Source organism: Accipiter gentilis, chromosome 10 (assembly GCF_929443795.1).
Source record: "Accipiter gentilis chromosome 10, bAccGen1.1, whole genome shotgun sequence".
In the NCBI taxonomy this organism is placed as follows: Eukaryota; Metazoa; Chordata; class Aves; order Accipitriformes; family Accipitridae; genus Astur; species Astur gentilis.
In genome coordinates, this window is record NC_064889.1 from 36,747,706 (window position 1) to 36,763,713 (window position 16,008).

The 16,008-nt window shown below is 38.3% G+C and overlaps 1 protein-coding gene across 13 annotated transcripts in view; it reads right to left on the reverse strand.

Moving 5' to 3' along the window:
* Positions 1–15,340, reverse strand: part of PECAM1 (platelet and endothelial cell adhesion molecule 1) — a 43,804-nt gene extending 28,464 nt beyond the window's left edge. For 9 of the 13 annotated variants that reach the window (XM_049811634.1, XM_049811630.1, XM_049811631.1 and 6 more), the window contains exons 1-7: positions 15,082–15,340; positions 6,387–6,413; positions 4,252–4,545; positions 2,994–3,293; positions 2,608–2,907; positions 1,962–2,222; positions 669–953 (exon numbers count right to left, since the gene is read on the reverse strand). In XM_049811634.1, coding sequence (XP_049667591.1) covers positions 669–953; positions 1,962–2,222; positions 2,608–2,907; positions 2,994–3,293; positions 4,252–4,545; positions 6,387–6,413; positions 15,082–15,235 — 1,621 coding nt within the window. In that variant the 5' untranslated portion in view covers positions 15,236–15,340. Of the gene's footprint in view, positions 1–668; positions 954–1,961; positions 2,223–2,607; positions 2,908–2,993; positions 3,294–4,251; positions 4,546–6,386; positions 6,414–6,553; positions 6,972–6,997; positions 7,154–8,188; positions 10,414–15,081 lie in introns of those variants that run through there. The other 4 variants (XM_049811636.1, XM_049811635.1, XM_049811632.1 and 1 more) reach the window with 4 other exon arrangements.
* Positions 15,341–16,008: the final 668 nt, after the last annotated feature.

A 16,008-nucleotide genomic window follows, 5' to 3' on the forward strand; every position in this document is an offset into this window, starting at 1 on the left:
CATCTTCTTTTTAAAGCTTCAACTACCAACTTCCCTCGTGGGCAGAGGAATTCTCCCTTTCTGTTTCACACTTATTTGTAGATCAAAGGCTTTGCTCATATACAGTAACAGCTAGTTGCTAATAAGGCGTAATAATAGCTGACTTTCAGAGCTATTTAGCAACTGCAGTTTCTGGTGTTGAACGTATGCTCAGCACCTCTGAAAACTGCAACTAATAACAGAGGTATTTAGAGGGATTATTAAAAGCGTGAGTTTACGTCTTTTACCAAGAATCTAGCTAGCTTGATTATTTTAGTGAATAAAATCATAGGCTAACTCCTAATGTATATATTTAATCCAGTCCTATGAAAATCAAACATGAAGCAAATGGATCTGGCCCTGAAATTTTTAATCATTAATTTTACTAAAAAAGCTTCTATAAGATTTCAAGTCAGATCTGGTTTTAACATTAAAATAAACTCAATTGTAGTTAACTTGATTGGAATTACTATCAGGATTTTTACTTTAGTGACAGATAGTCTGTGATACAGATCTCCAACTATTTTTAATTCAAGAGAGCAAAAATTTGTAAATGTTTCACGTCCAATTTGCTTAGTCCATCATTTGCTACTATAGTTTCAAAAATAAAAATATGACATTAGACAAGAAGAAGAATTAAACAGACTTACCTATTACTGTGACGTTTAGAATATTGCTAGTTTTCATACCACTGGAGTGATTATTTCTAGCATCACATTTGTATCCTCTTTTGTCATTTGGTCTAATATTTTCATCCAAGAACATAGCATATGTGTCATTAATGACTACTTTCTTAACTTCATTATTTCCTTTGTAGAATGTGAATGTTATTGGTGGCGTTCCCATCACTGAGCGACAGATTAACCGTAGAGGCTTCCCTAACACCACTTCCGGTAAACCACTGACAACGGAAAGAGTTGGCTTGGAGACTGGAGCTAAAAGGGAATAAAAGAAAAAAATTGTTGCAAATTACACTGTATAAAGCTGAAAGATACAATATTATTTTATAGATAACATGTAAATATACAATATTTAGCTACTTTGCACACATATCCTATATTGGGAAGATCTTCCTCATTGATAGAATGGAAGCAGGGGGTGACTTGAACAAAACAAAACCATAGATAATAGAACATATGTGACTTAGAATAAAATAGCATACAAGGAGAATGTAAAGGAAAACAAAAAAAGGACCAGTGACATAGCTGCAGATCATCCAAACTCCAGAACTAGCTCTGACCCAAGGAGTAAGTCTGTAAAGCAAAAACATAAGCAACTACCATTGCATGTATTACCTGAGATGGATCCTGCAGCGCCTACTTGGGAACCTCTGTTTCTGCAGCACAGTGAGTCACAACCCAGTTAATCCCCTTTTACAGACTTGAGAACTGACTGTGCTTGTTCCATGAGAGGGAAGGAAACTAGGGTGTTTATAATTAGTGTGCTGATGAAGGGGTTGTACTGATAGCAAAAAACTTGGCTTTTCTGGAGTAGAGCTATCCAGATGACCTCTGGCTCCCATGGTTTTCTGCCTAGAGCATCGAGGGGGCGGGGGGGGGGATTCAAGGCAGACACTGACAGAGATTCAGATCAAACTGATGAGTGAAAGGTTTGCAGAACATTCCCAGTTCCTAAAAATGGTAATGAATGAGAGTTTATTTGGCACCTAGCAGAATCAAGGGAATAGAAGGAAGACATGCTAAATCCCTTCTCCTAGGGCCAGCCCTGGGAAAGTCTGACTTGATTAGATCACGGTAGGCCAAATACTCTACAGCTAAAGATGACAAGCACATCTCACAGCAACTAATATTTTAAGAACTAATAGACAACCTGCTAGTTCATGGACTAGAAACTGATTCTGTAAACAGATGTGCTTGCTTATAAGCTTATGGTTTTGATTTCCCACCACCACCTTTGGGTTCTAAACCTCTGTATCAACTCACCATACACATTTATCCTTACAGGTCTGCTCTCCTTGACTATTCCTTTTACTTCAGCTTTACAGACGTAGGATCCAGTATCATTCACATTAACTCGCATTGTTAAGTTTCTAGAATTTTTCAACCAGATGTCTCCATTTGAATTTTTCCGTAATATAGAGAAGTTAGCTTTCCGAAAACCACTAATGCTGCAACTCAAAGTTAATTCTTTATTTTCATCCAGCTTACTCATTGAAGCAGCCAATATTGGCTTGGGGAATAACTCTGCAAGATAAAAAAGAGAACAAATTCATTCAAATTCAGCCTAAAAGGGCATGACTACCCATCTCAAAGTATACAGAATGAAGGGCATACTGAAAGTTTACAATCAGGGAAAAAAACAATCATGTGGTTTTAATATAATAACATTTTGGGGGAAAACAGAAACTTAGCAATCACTTGAAACCACTTCTCATATGTGTTATTTTAAAGTATTATTTTAGTTGGAAAGTATTGGCAGGAAAAAATCAGAAACCGAAATCTAAATCTAAATAGCCTTTAACTTAGGGAAAATTTACACTTGGATCTGGAGGTTACACTTGGATCTTGAGTTCTACCAAATTTAAATATTAGCCCACTGAGTAAAATCTAATATGCACAGAGGTGTTACCTGACACAACGACATTCAGTTTGGTGGTTTTAGATGTTCTCCCTTGCTCCACCTTACACAGGTATTCACCACTGTCCTCTAGAGTAGCTACTGCCGAGTATTTCAAAAGTTTCTCATCTCGTACACTGTACTCGTCTACATACTTGTACACAGTACTGTTCAGTATTGTTCTGTTTTTCTGGAGTATGATTTCAATGTCATGCATTCGGGCTACCACAGTTGAGCATTCAAACTGTATTCTGTCTCCTTCTGTAATATTACTTGAGGGCTTGGCTTTCAGAGTGGGCTTTATAAATGGTTCTGCAAAAGAATACATATAAACTCAGGACCCAACTTTTTAATTATAGCAAGCAAAGAAATGCAAAAAGAAAATCTAAGCAACTTACCCCTGACTGTAACAAGTGTTTTGTTGCTGTATTCTGAGCTTTCAAATTCGAGTTTTACGTTTCTCTTACCAAAGCAATCAAATTGTAAAATATTATCTCCCTCTTCCACAGAAAATTCCACTACAGAAAAATTTTTGTATGGTTCAAATACAAATTTTTCTTTGGGCGTTGAATTCATCTTTGTCTTCCGGAAAACAAAATATAAAGGAGGTACTTCTTCTGGCAGCTCACAACGCAATTTCACAACTTCACCCTCTAAAACTTCTTTTTTCTCAGCAGTCAGGATTGGCTTGGTCATTCCTTAGAACAGAAAACAAAAAAAAGAACTAGAACATTGCATAATCCTGAAATAAACAATATATCTGATAACCATGGTAGTGATTCATGCTAATGAACAGATGCAAATAATTTGCAAGAACTGAGCTTTTGAAGACAGTTCCTTTGATATGTGGGTGCATGCCAAGGCAACTTCAGAAGAACAAAATGTCCCCCGAGAGGGCAATACAATCTTGATGCAATGTGTGAAGCATGAAACTTGCTGTTTTGAAGGTAAGACCACTTAGTCTTCAGGGTTTCCTATTGCTACTCAGAAATGAGCAAGCAAAGAAACTAAATGTCATCCCAACTTCCGTACCTAAAGGTGCAGGCCTCTGAAGAAAAATTACAGGCCCTACACAACCCTGTAACTATTTAATGCTGAAAGAATTCTTTCCAAGTTGCTTTTCCAAGGGGAAAAATGTCACTTGCAGTCAAGAACACATGGCTAGAAAGGGTATAGATGGAGGTGGCCCCTGGTCTCCTAAGAGATGAAAGAAGACTGATATAACATTGTCTACAAAAGCAGTCCACAATTGATACTAGCTTTGGCAACGGCTGTCACAAGATGAGAATCTCTATACATTATTTCCAGCTTTTCTAGTAATCTACCCAACCCCCATCACATTTATGATCTATAGGCACAAGCTTTCACAAATAATACTTTCTCTAGTCTAGAGAACAGAGGCTCAGGACAGAGGGGAAGGAGGCACAGAATGCATTCCTGACTAGCACTGCTCTGCCATATAGCCTTGGGATCATGATTTCATTTCTGTGCCTTAACATGAGGATTTAGTACTAAACTCTTGTGAAGTACTGTGATGTCTATGGATAAAAAACACTTTGCAAGATATCCTATTTAGCACTGACTATCATTACTTCCCCTGAAAGGTTGTTCTCTTTTTGTATCTTAGAAAACTGCCATGTTTGAAGGAATACTCACCTGTTACCCAAACGTGTAAGGAGTTACTAGATTTTGTCTTTCCACCTGCTTCCACAGTACATTCATACTCTCCTGTATCTGAAGATCTAGCCATAGGTATTTCATACTGTGCATCTCCTTTGTTTGATACAGTCATGAACACAAGCTTGCCATCCTTAAAAATTGTAAAATTATGCTTCAGCTGGAAATTGGTACTTTTGCTAATATCAGCACGACAGACAATTGACATAGGAGCTCCATTCTTTACTTTGACAGATGGTTGAACCTTGATTTCAACTGTGTTGAAAGTAAAAACTTGACAGAAAAAAATTAAAAAAGGAGTTATATTTATTTTCAATTAGTCCAACATAATACTGTTATTTCAAGCTGCTATATTTTAATCACAAAAATTAATTCATTGTACCCTAGTATCAAGTGTTATAATTTTTGTGGTCAGATCTCACAGATATTGACAGTGGTAGCAGCTTTAGCTTCCATGGCACAGATATAATAGAGGCAACTACTGATTGTCACAGCACACACTGCCCATCTGCTCAGTCTTTGCCTTGAGGGACTGAAAGAATCATTGATTTGCCCATGCTCATGGCCAAATCTACTAAATTCCCTAGAAGACAGAGAGGACACTGGAACAGGTTTGCAGCTACTTCTTGGTTTTCTTTATTTCTCCTGGCTTGTTGTCTTCAACTGTAATTGGCAGGAGATCTGAGAGGTGAACAAAATTTTGTCTGAATAAACTGACAAATGACAGTAAATCCCTGCTTAGAGTTGTATTAAACCCCAAGCCAATTCATCCCCAATTAGCAGAAATCCCTGGAATTACCCCAGTATTTTTTATCTGAAATTAAGGCTAGAGTTATGTCATTTGCAAATTCCACTTTAAACGTGTAACTCACAAGCTTGGGATAATCTTAAATCTCTAGTTTAGGATAACTAGAGCGTAACAGAAGATATTTGGGTTCAAGTTCTGCAAGCAAACATGTACATGCCTAACTACACTGTTGGCAGTCCAGCAATCATACTCTCAAGACTTCTTAGCAATCATACCCTGATTAATTCAAACACAGAATCATATGCAGACGCAATGCTTTCAATTAATTCAGAACTTAATATGTTTAGACCCTGAAAAAATATACTGAATACAATACATCTATTTAAAAAAAATTAAAAATTGATAAGCACTTTAAGAAATAGATTTTATAATAGCATTAATATATATATAGTGCTTCTATGTTTATAACCACAGCAATGATAAATAATTTGTAGCTTAAAATTCTGCAATTATTAGAATGCTGGTATAATACATATTTTTATTCACACAGCTAGATGAACAAGTATAGAGAAAGATTTATGAGTACACTCACTTTCCCTTCCATTAGAACTTACAGCTTTTGGTTATGTCCATTTTGGACAGAATTTGTATTAGAAATTTGCCACTAGAACGGGAAAACTTCCCTGCATCTAAAGAAGTCCATTGCCATGTACATTTGCCAGCTGTTTATAAATTGTCCTTGCCAGAGAGAGTTTTGGGCATAAATCCAATGCAAAAATTGTAAACCTTTTTGCATGTGAATAAACTGTATGACAACAAGAAGGAAACATTTCTCCCTAGTGATGGAAAAAAAAGAAGTATGCAGAGTGTATGTGCTGGAAGTCAGCAAGATAACGTAAAAAGTAAACGCACTGCTTTCAGAACGCAAATTCTGTACTCTGATCAGACATGACCTTTTCTTTTGCAAGAAAAGAGCAAGAGACAGTGCCCTTAACTTATATTCTATAATTTTATCCCACCTCCTTGCTTGTGGGCATGAGAAGGTTTTTTTAAAGACTACAACAAAATGCTGGTAATTCAATTTGCTCTCCCATCTCTTCTCTTGTATGCCTCAGTAAAGCAAATTACTCTAGGAAAGATTTCACCAAAACATTTATTAAAGCATGAGAAGCACATCTTTCATTTAAACACTACACCAAGAAACACTACCAAGTAATACTTTTTTTTTTTACACGGCCGAATTTCATACTGAGCTATAGTACAGCAAATCCAGATAAACTCTGTTATGGATGCACACCAACAGCTGAGGAATTAGTTAAATTACTTATTTTAAATTTGTATGTGAAAAAACCCTTTCATTACCTACCTCTCTCCTGAGTGTAAAGTTCTGAACCTGGAAAAAAATTAAAAGAAATGTTATTTTCAAAGCTTACAGATTGACAGACAGTAACGGGAAACAGTAAAAATCCCCAACAACCCCCAAAAAAACCAGAAACACATGTACCCACCCAGATGTTTAGTTATCAAACTTACACTGCAAGAAAAACACCAGAAGAGCAAGATACATCTCGTTCCTGAAGAACAGACACTTAATTCAAAAATAAAACAATATTCATCATCAGAGGTGATGCCGCCAGGTACAAAATTCTGCTGTTGTTTTATGGAAACAGATAAAATTTTGCCATTAAAATTTGTAAGTTTTCCCAGTTCTTCAACAGAAGCTGGCTAGATCAAGTAATCGTTCCCATTACTGGAAACTGGAAATGGCAAACAATGAGAATCTATCTGCTGCTCACAGGCAGATTACTGTTCAGGAAGTGACTGGACTTTTCCTGAGGGCGCCACCAAATGCATTTGCTTTGTTTAATTTCTTAAGGTGTATTAAAAAAACAAGAAGTTCCAATGACATTTATCCTGCAGTTCCTGTCAATACGGGTATTTTTAAGTCACGATTAACCATTTACAAACAAAAATTACCTTCGTTATTTGACCTCAGCAGATCCTTGAGCAAATATTTCCCTTCATCCTGACATGGAGAACTCTTTCAGAGAATACACATACAGAATTACTCATTCTTCCCTTTTACCTCCATTTCTAGGTCTCTCATCTTTGCTGTGGCAAAGAACAGCTTTACTGTAGGGCGCACAATAAATCCAAATTATCTCAGAAAGCATAGCTACTGTTGTGTTAGACTAGAATATTGACAGGCAGATCTCTCATACTACTATCATATATCAAAAACATGGAACTGCACAAGATTTTATTTTTTGAAGTTAGGACAGTCCACAACATACGCAATCATAAAACTTAAGCCCCATAAGAAAAGAACAGTCTGGAGTTTCATTTCTCAGGATAAATCTGAAGCAGCACTGGCACAATCTGAAATACACTGAAGCAAGAGTTAAATCTGCTAGTAGCTTGACACTGCTTGAATTCAGGCATCCCTGAGAGATCTGCTGACCTCTTCTGCATTGTTTAATTTTTTTGCAATGGTATAAGTAGCCTGACAGTATGACAGCCAACCTGAAATCAGGGATGATTAATTCTGCATCCAAAACACTGAAAGCAGAAATTGAGTAAATGTGATCAGAGGAGGAAGAAAAGTTGCAAAACATTCTACTTCAGCATTTTGCCCTCAATTTCCACTGGTATAATAAATGTCCCTGAGATACAGTAAGGAACCGATGTAAAATTCAGAACACTTGAGTTACTCAACTTCCTTTAATGAAATGGAGGGGGTTTTCTGATTATGGATGAAAGCCTAAAGAAAGTAGAAAGCCTAAAGAAAGTAAAAAGCCTAACGAAAGCCTAAACGCAAGCAAATCAGTAGCCATCAGCTTTGATTAGATGGAATAGTTCTGAAGGAGACTAGCTGTGAAGACTGTAAAATGCAATCATTATCCATAATCTCATTACCATGACCAGTTTCTTGATATTCAAATGAGGAGAGGATGGCAGAGATGGGCAGAACAAGGAAAGCAAGAGGACTACAGAGATACTGTCCTGTCCCCATCTCTCCTCTTCTACTTGTCTTATTTTCATTTTTTTGTATGAATGTGCTTTTAAACTTAAATAAACTGATAATGCAGAAGTGGCAGATTTAAGCACCAATTTCATTTTTCCAGAAAAAATTTACACTGTAACTTTTAGGAATTCAATGTTCAGTACCTTTCAGTTGTTCACGGTATTCCTTTCTTGGTTTATCAGTCCACTTTTAAGTCAGACTTAAGTCATTCCACTTGAGCCTTAAGTCAGTCTATAGGCTTGATAAAGTGAGTTGAAATCAGGCCCTTCAAAAAGTGTTTCTCAAGTTGTGGGTCCCACAACTCCCTAAGCAGTGATTTAGTTATTCTTGAAAATCAAGTGCTCAACTCTTAATCCCTTAGGTTCTTTCCTTTGTAGACAGAGTCAATGCTTTCCTTTACTTCCAGCGACATTTTCCAGGCTTGTTAAAACACTGCTTAAAACAATACTAAATACATTCACAAAAGCCTATAAATGAGACATACAATTCTCATAAGCTTCACTGTTTATATGAAACCCCCTTTTTTTTTCTCCTGGGGTCAATGAAAACTGTATTTTTTTTTCCCCAAAACAATAGTTTAAAGACATAAATGTACTTTAATGCTTGTATTACACACATAAGCATGGTATTTTGCAAAAGGAAACAGGAGGGAAACACTCTTCTGTTTAACAATGTATCGGCAATATGAACAAGCATCTATCTAGCTGTTTTGCAGGGAGGGAGTACAGAATGGCACAATAGTCATGTCAATTAATGACTAAGAAGTAAGCTGGTTGACTAGCAATAGCATTTGTTCTGCTTAATCCAGTCTGTTTGAAATACACCACCAACAAAAGACTGATGGTTTGGCTAGTTGCCAACAATGGTCTCCAGAGCCAGGTAAAGGAAAAGAGGAGGAGGACACATGGCAGGTGGAGAACAAAGGTAGATCAACTTTTGCTATTGATAATAAAAAATAGGAAGGAAGGAGATTTCCCCCTTCCCCCTTTCCCCATAAAAGAATTCAGCGGGACCTACAAAGCTCAGCAAAACCACACCAGTCTTTCCCACGGGGGGCAAAGGCTCTCCTCTTAGCCATAGCAAGGAAAGGAGAAAGTGAATGTGGGCCAATATCCTTCAGAGTGAGTTCAGAAGGTTGAGTTCAGAACCAGGCTAGTTTCACATGGAGGAGGAAAAGCCAGCTTTTAGGATGAACGAGGTCAGGAGTAAGGTTTAATGGTGCCAAAACCTGAGGCTGTTGCGAGATGTCACTCCCAAGTGAAGTATGTTCCATAAGATCTCACAGGCTGATTAGACTGTCATATTCTTGATAAGCCGTCAACATTGCCCCGGAGATGAAAATCTAACTGATATTGACCAAAATCCAAGAAGTAAATTCAACTGCAGGAATTTAAGCCAAACTATCATGAAAATTGGGAGAAAAGCATTTCAAATGCAAAAGAATAGCTTGAGACCATCTTCCATTGTTAAACCAGAAATCAGATTGACTTATAGAATTTAAACTTAAAAGTACCTGTGTCAGTAATATAACTGCATATTTCCCTAACAGGCTTCTTATTGTAATCTCTCAAGATAATGTTTTACGTAATAATTATGTATTAATACGTAAGATCAGACAAAGTTATTCTAATATACATCATATAAAGAACTCTATTCTGTCCCTCTTACATTTGCGGGAAAAGTAGGATTGACCTCAAAATTGCAACACACCTGAACCAGACAGAATAGTCATTATAATATCTGATGCAATGCCCTTTGAAAGCTACGGGAATCATTACATTTAATCTGCTGCCCAATGAATCGGATCCTTAAACATTAAAGCTGTGCTTATCTGGGAATTCAAGATCCCTGTTTCTGCTGGCTGGGTCCCCTGCTACTTGTTTACATATGACATTTCCTAACAACCATCAGCTCTGTCATCTGAACAGAGCTTTGCCTAAAATCAGAGGCAAAGCCTGTTTTCCTAACCAAGGGCAAAATGCTGAATAAGATTTTTAAATTTTTCCCTCCGCAATTACAATGTTTTCAGCCAGTCCCTTATGACAGGAAAGGAAACTCAAGAGTTCACACCACATTTCAGCTGTTTTCATTTGCTCTCCATCTGGCTAGCATGACAGTAAAGAGCACACCGCAGTGCCAGTCTTTAGGACTGACATCTTACTTCCTCACAGACCAGACGCTGATCCCAGCAAATCTTCTGGGGCCCCTAAACTTTGTCTCCTGGTCTCAAATGCCCACTCCTGATGGGAGTTTCACTTTCTTCAGAAAAGATAAGTGTCTACATGTGTTGCCTTCAAGTTCTGTCTCACTGATTTACTAACAAATTATTTATCTTAACACAATATTCTGGGGTCATCAAATCTTGCCCCTGATAATGGAGGCTCCACATAATTTCTTGTATAAATTCACTGATTTTAAAAACAGTTAATTGCTATAGAAGTGTATCTACAAATGTTTGGGATTGTCTACATTTTATATAAAAATTTATAAAAATCCAGAGATCTGTGTCCATCTATACTTAAGTCAACACAAGCTTTCCAGTAACTAAATCAAAAATAGAAAAGCAGTTCTGATTTCTAATCCCCCAATCTCTGATGCATATAATCATTTAATCATTCTGGTTCCTTACGACTGTGAACTATTTTGCTTAATTATCATTTCCTGTTTCAGTACACTCATAGATAACAGAATTATAACAAACTTTGCTGTTTTCACAAGTTTAGACAAATCCCTGGTGAACCGTTAACGAACTGAGTTTTTTCTACATATACATTTGGGGTATATTGTCTTCTCTTGAATGTGGGGCATTTGCATCATTTGTCTTTACTTTAAAAGGGTCTCTTTATACCTCTCTAGAGAAGAATAAAAAAACAATTTTATCCCTGGATTTGACTATTTGCAAAGAACATTAAAGAAATGAACATTATTTTTTTTTTTTTTTTCGGAAGTCTAGAAGTTCTACAATCTACAGAAACTCCAGATTGCCGGAAGTTTGTGCTTCTCGGAATAAATTGCATTTAACAATGGCACCCTCTACTGGGAGATGACCACTACAGCGAAGCACAGTCTAGTTCCCTCACTTCTCTCTTTCGCGATCAAACCTATGATTACTGATATCCCACACCTCCTCCAAATGGCAATATAAATCAGATCTCGAAAAGTTCCTGGTTAGGAAGCTGATAACGAGAGAATATCACTGAGGCTTTCACACTGAATTTTTTTCTTTTGAATACAACAGGAGCTAATTATTACTATTTGGCTTTACACTTCCTTGCCAATATGGTGCAACATTGAAAAGAAAACTAAGAATTGGAAATCTTGACTTGTATTTCATGTAGCACACACTTCCATGTACCTTAGAAATTCATTCAGACAAAAGGAGAGAGATTCCTTCTTTCAGAGGTGTGAAATCTGTTTGTTGGTTTACATTATGATAATGGTCTCTGATACCACCTCTCAAACTTTCTCTGTTCCAGTAGTGTGCATAGGTGACTGATTCTACACCTTGAGGACATTTTTAACTGCTGTCTTCTACGGGGTTAACAAGTTCCTTAGTTTAGTTACAGACATCACAGGCTGTGTCACTATCACACAGTGTGCTTATCTGTCAACATACCAGAATTTGCACTTGTTTTGCTTAACGTCCAGTATTTCTGGATGCAGCAGAAAAACAGCCTCAAGCTCTGCAATAATATTCATCATAGAGTATGGACAGTGCCAGAGAAAAGGTCACAACCTTCTGGCTGGAGAGGGAACTAATTCTGGAAACATTTTTCCTTCTCTGTACAATCCCATGTTTTTTTTATTGCTTGGTGATTCTCCAAGGATTATACCACATCAGTTTCGTAAGTAAAATTCAGTTGGTAATCACTCTACAAGCTGATCCAAGTTGACAGATCTTTCAGCAGACTTTATACAAACCAAGAGGAAGAATTTATCTGCTTCCTGATCTGCAGCAGGTGTCCACAAACAGCCATTGCTGCTACTCATATAACTTCTGGTTAGGATGCAGATACCCCTCAGAGTTTGGATACATGAACAGAAGTTTGGAAAGGGCTGAAAACCAAACATAGTCCTGACAGGTGTATGGTTTTTCTCAACACTTTTTTCATTCAGTATGTTAAGTATTCAAAGTAAAAAAAAAAAGACCTTCTTTTTTATCAGAGGTTAAGAAGCAGAAAAAAAGTTAAAATTACCTCTATGAGTTTGTAAAGAAGGCTGACTAAGTACTCTATATTTTTCAACCTATAGTATTCTTATAGCAAATCCTGAACACATTCGTCTGGAACACTTTTCACACAGTGATGTCAGAATTTATCCCAAGAGAAATGCATTACTAACTCCGTTTTTCGGTGACTCATGAAAAGTTTTTTTCTTTCTTTTTCCTTTTTTTTTGGGGGGGGGGAGGGAGAGAGGAGTCAGAAGGAGGACATATCATTTTAACATATTTCATCTTTGGGGTATTTGGGAGCTGCTAGATTAATCAAACTGGGTACACAAAAGTTCCTTTCACCTGCTGACATGTTCCTTGCAAATTGCAGTTCATTGAAAACCATTCACTACATTACAATTCTCACCAGAACCTGAGGATCACTGCAAGAAATTTAAAGATATCTTAACTATGCATATAGAAAAGATCCTTTCCTCTTCTACTCTTACGTGTCCTCTAGTAGTAGTTAAAGACCAAGTAGTTAAAATAAACAGCAGACTTGCCACCACAGCCATTTTGAGTAGGAGTGTAAAATTTGGTATTCTGTGACGATCTAGCTATACCAGTAAAACCCTTTTGCAGACAAAACAGAACTGTTTAATTTAATTCATCACCAGACATAACTGTCAGTGTATGGTGATTTCTAGCAAACCTTCTGCAGACTTCTACTGTAGCAGATGCTCTTCCAGAATGGAGGACCTCTCAGGATGAGAAACTGGGACGGGGAAAAACTTCAGTAATTCTGCTGAAACATGCAAATTTCCCTGGAAGCTTATGATAGGACAGATACAGTGTGAAGCCTTCACAGCCTTACTACAGAATGCTATCTCACACTGTTCTCATTCTCAAGTCAAAGAATTGACCTTGTGAGTGAAAGCTCAGTTTGGCTTTTATTCTTGTCCACCTGCTTGCTTGAAGCAGAATATTGTCACAGCACAATCATCTCCCTTTCAGGCTTAACTTGTTTTGCCTGGGTCATTTCTGTTTATTACTCTTTGCTAAATTTATTCATTTCTTCTTACATGTACAACGACATTAACTCCAGGCAGGAAATTTGTAAATCTAATAAAAAGGGAACTCCAAGCTTGCACAATATCTTACTGATGCTGTAAACACTCTACATATACATGCTGACTAAATCAACATCATATTATTCCAAAGTCAATGGCCAACTCTGCCAGAAAAACAGTCAACATGGAAGTAAACATTTACTACTATCCAGGACACTCTTTAAGAGACTAATGAGCTAGTTAGCATTCGAAGTTAAAGTCAATATTCAAAACCTCACAGAAATGTAATGCCAAGGGCTAATTTTGTCTTTTTTTCTCTGTTTCATATTGACAATATGGCCAACTGGATGCCATATGGACAATATGGATGCTGTTCTCCTTGCTGAAGGGCAAAATAAAACAGTAACATTTTGTCTCAGAGTAATACTACAGGATTTAATGAAGCTCATTCTCTTAATTTTGGGACACTTCCAGCGCACGTTGTAGAAAAATACTGCCTTAAAGCCTTTTACAAAGCTGCCATAAAGATGCTATCCACCTTCAGATCTGTTGAATACTCATCACAATTATATCCACATAAACCAGCAGAAATTAAAAGCATTATTTCAAGAGCAGTGCTTGAGAATAATAATGCATTATTGGCATGCACAGCTCCCATGAGTACACACAGTCTGTTAGATTATACTTTAACAAAATTCCAGTATATCCAGCTCTTCCTTGCCCTATAGGACTGAGTAGTCAAGTAATTTTTTCTAGAAGCTTCTTTATATCAACCTAACTTAATCATTTACATTATGAACTTCATCTGAAGTCTCATTTTCTAATCAGTACACATTATTACTCCCCTAGTGGTGACCTAGCAATTTCAGTCTGGATTTCATACAAGCTTTGTCAGTAAGCCTCAGCTACCAAATCCTATCGCAACGGTTTAAAAATCTTTTTACATAGGAAGTGTCTCTATCAATGCTCTGCAAAGCAGTTATAAAAGTTGAACAGATATTTCAGCAGATGAAACAGCTAGGCCCAAGTATTGGACAGTTAAATGAAATGCACTTCTTCCTCATAATCATACACATATAATTGAGATGGATGGGACGTGTCAAAGAAAACATATTCCCTCCTATTTCAGACCCTAAACTCCAATTTCAAGGAAAACAAAACAAACAAAACCAAACCCAAAACAAACACTGAGGACACAGATGCACTGAACTACACGACCTCCACCCAAGGGAAGAGAGAAGCTCAGGGTTGCTTGGCAGAGTCCAAACCAGCCAAAAAAAGCACAAGCTCTTCTGGAAGAGCTCTCCTCACTTCCTAGATAGAGACCAGCGCTTTGAACAAGCACTTGTTCTTCCCTAGATACCCAGGCCATGCATCCTGAGGGAACCAAGCCAGCCTCTGCACGCATGCCATTTAGAGCTGCTGTACACAAGAGATCCTGGTGGCAGGCAAACTGTTCTTTTTTTAAAAGGCGCAGATAAATTCACAGCTCGCAATAACTATTCACCATCACCCACACCCAAAATGAATCGGCTTCTCGCAAAAAGAAAAACGTTCGCTTCCCCGTGAGCAACATCAGCCAGCCCCTCAGTGGCTTTACAGAGCGGGAGGAGTGAGAGACCGGGGGCGGCTTAACGGCTCCGCGTACTCTCCACAGGCCGCCGCCGGCGGTGTTTGAGGCGGCCGGCTGCCCGCAGACCCTCCCGCCTTCACCCACCGGGCCGGGCTCAGCCGCCCTGCCTGCGCCTCAGGGGAAAGGAGGACGGCCCAGCCTTCCTCGCCTCAGGGGAAAGGAGGGCGGCCCAGCTCTCCTCACCTCCCGCAAGCACAGGGAGAGGCAGAGTACCGCCAAATCGCTTCGCGCCACAGCCCTGAACGGGCTCCCGCCGGCCGCCGCCGCGTCCTCCTCCTGACAGGAGGGCGAGGCAGCGGGCTCCTTCGCGGCTTTCGGGACACCTCTCCGCCTCCATCACCCGGCTGCGACCGTCTTAAGGGCTTTTTTTTGTGGTTTTTCTGACAGAGACCAGGGTCCCACAACAGAAAAGCCCACGAGCGCTCCCAGTTCTTCTCGTGACAGCTGCATTTTTAAAGACGCTTCCTGCCAGCTGCAAAAAAAAAAAGTCCACTCTTGTGGTTAGCTGTCAGCACTTCCACATAAGAAACATTTGTGAGGGCAGGGTGGACGTTGTCTTAAAACAAATTAGAGGGGAAAAAAAACGAGGAAGGAAGTTGCACACAAAATTCTGTGAGGAAACTACCATGCTGCAACACACCAGGCTTTCAGAGGGATTTTTGTATTACAGAGGAGCGGACAGACTCTGTAGGTCCTCTTCTTGTTACCTTCAGAAACTGGAGACAAAGAAATAAGAAATAAGGCAAGGATTACCACAAAACTTTTAAGGCATTCTCTTTCTGTAGAAGTAGTTACTTCTTCACACACAACAGGGCCTAGGGTTCTTCGGGCGGCAATGCCCATATATAGCTAAAGATTACATTTACTTTGCCCAGAGGATGGCAAATAAAGAACATCTACTTACTGTAATCATGTACCTTTGTATTACTGATTAGATAATCAAATTAGTCATCAAATTTTTTTCTGCAGTGGTGTTGAACTCAAGTTTGTGATGAGATTTGTACCTTCTAGTACAAGATCTCATTTCCTCACAGCTTAGTATTTAAAGTTTGACCGAAGTATTTCCCTAACAAGCTGGCTAGCTATAAATATTAGCATCTTAACACTTCT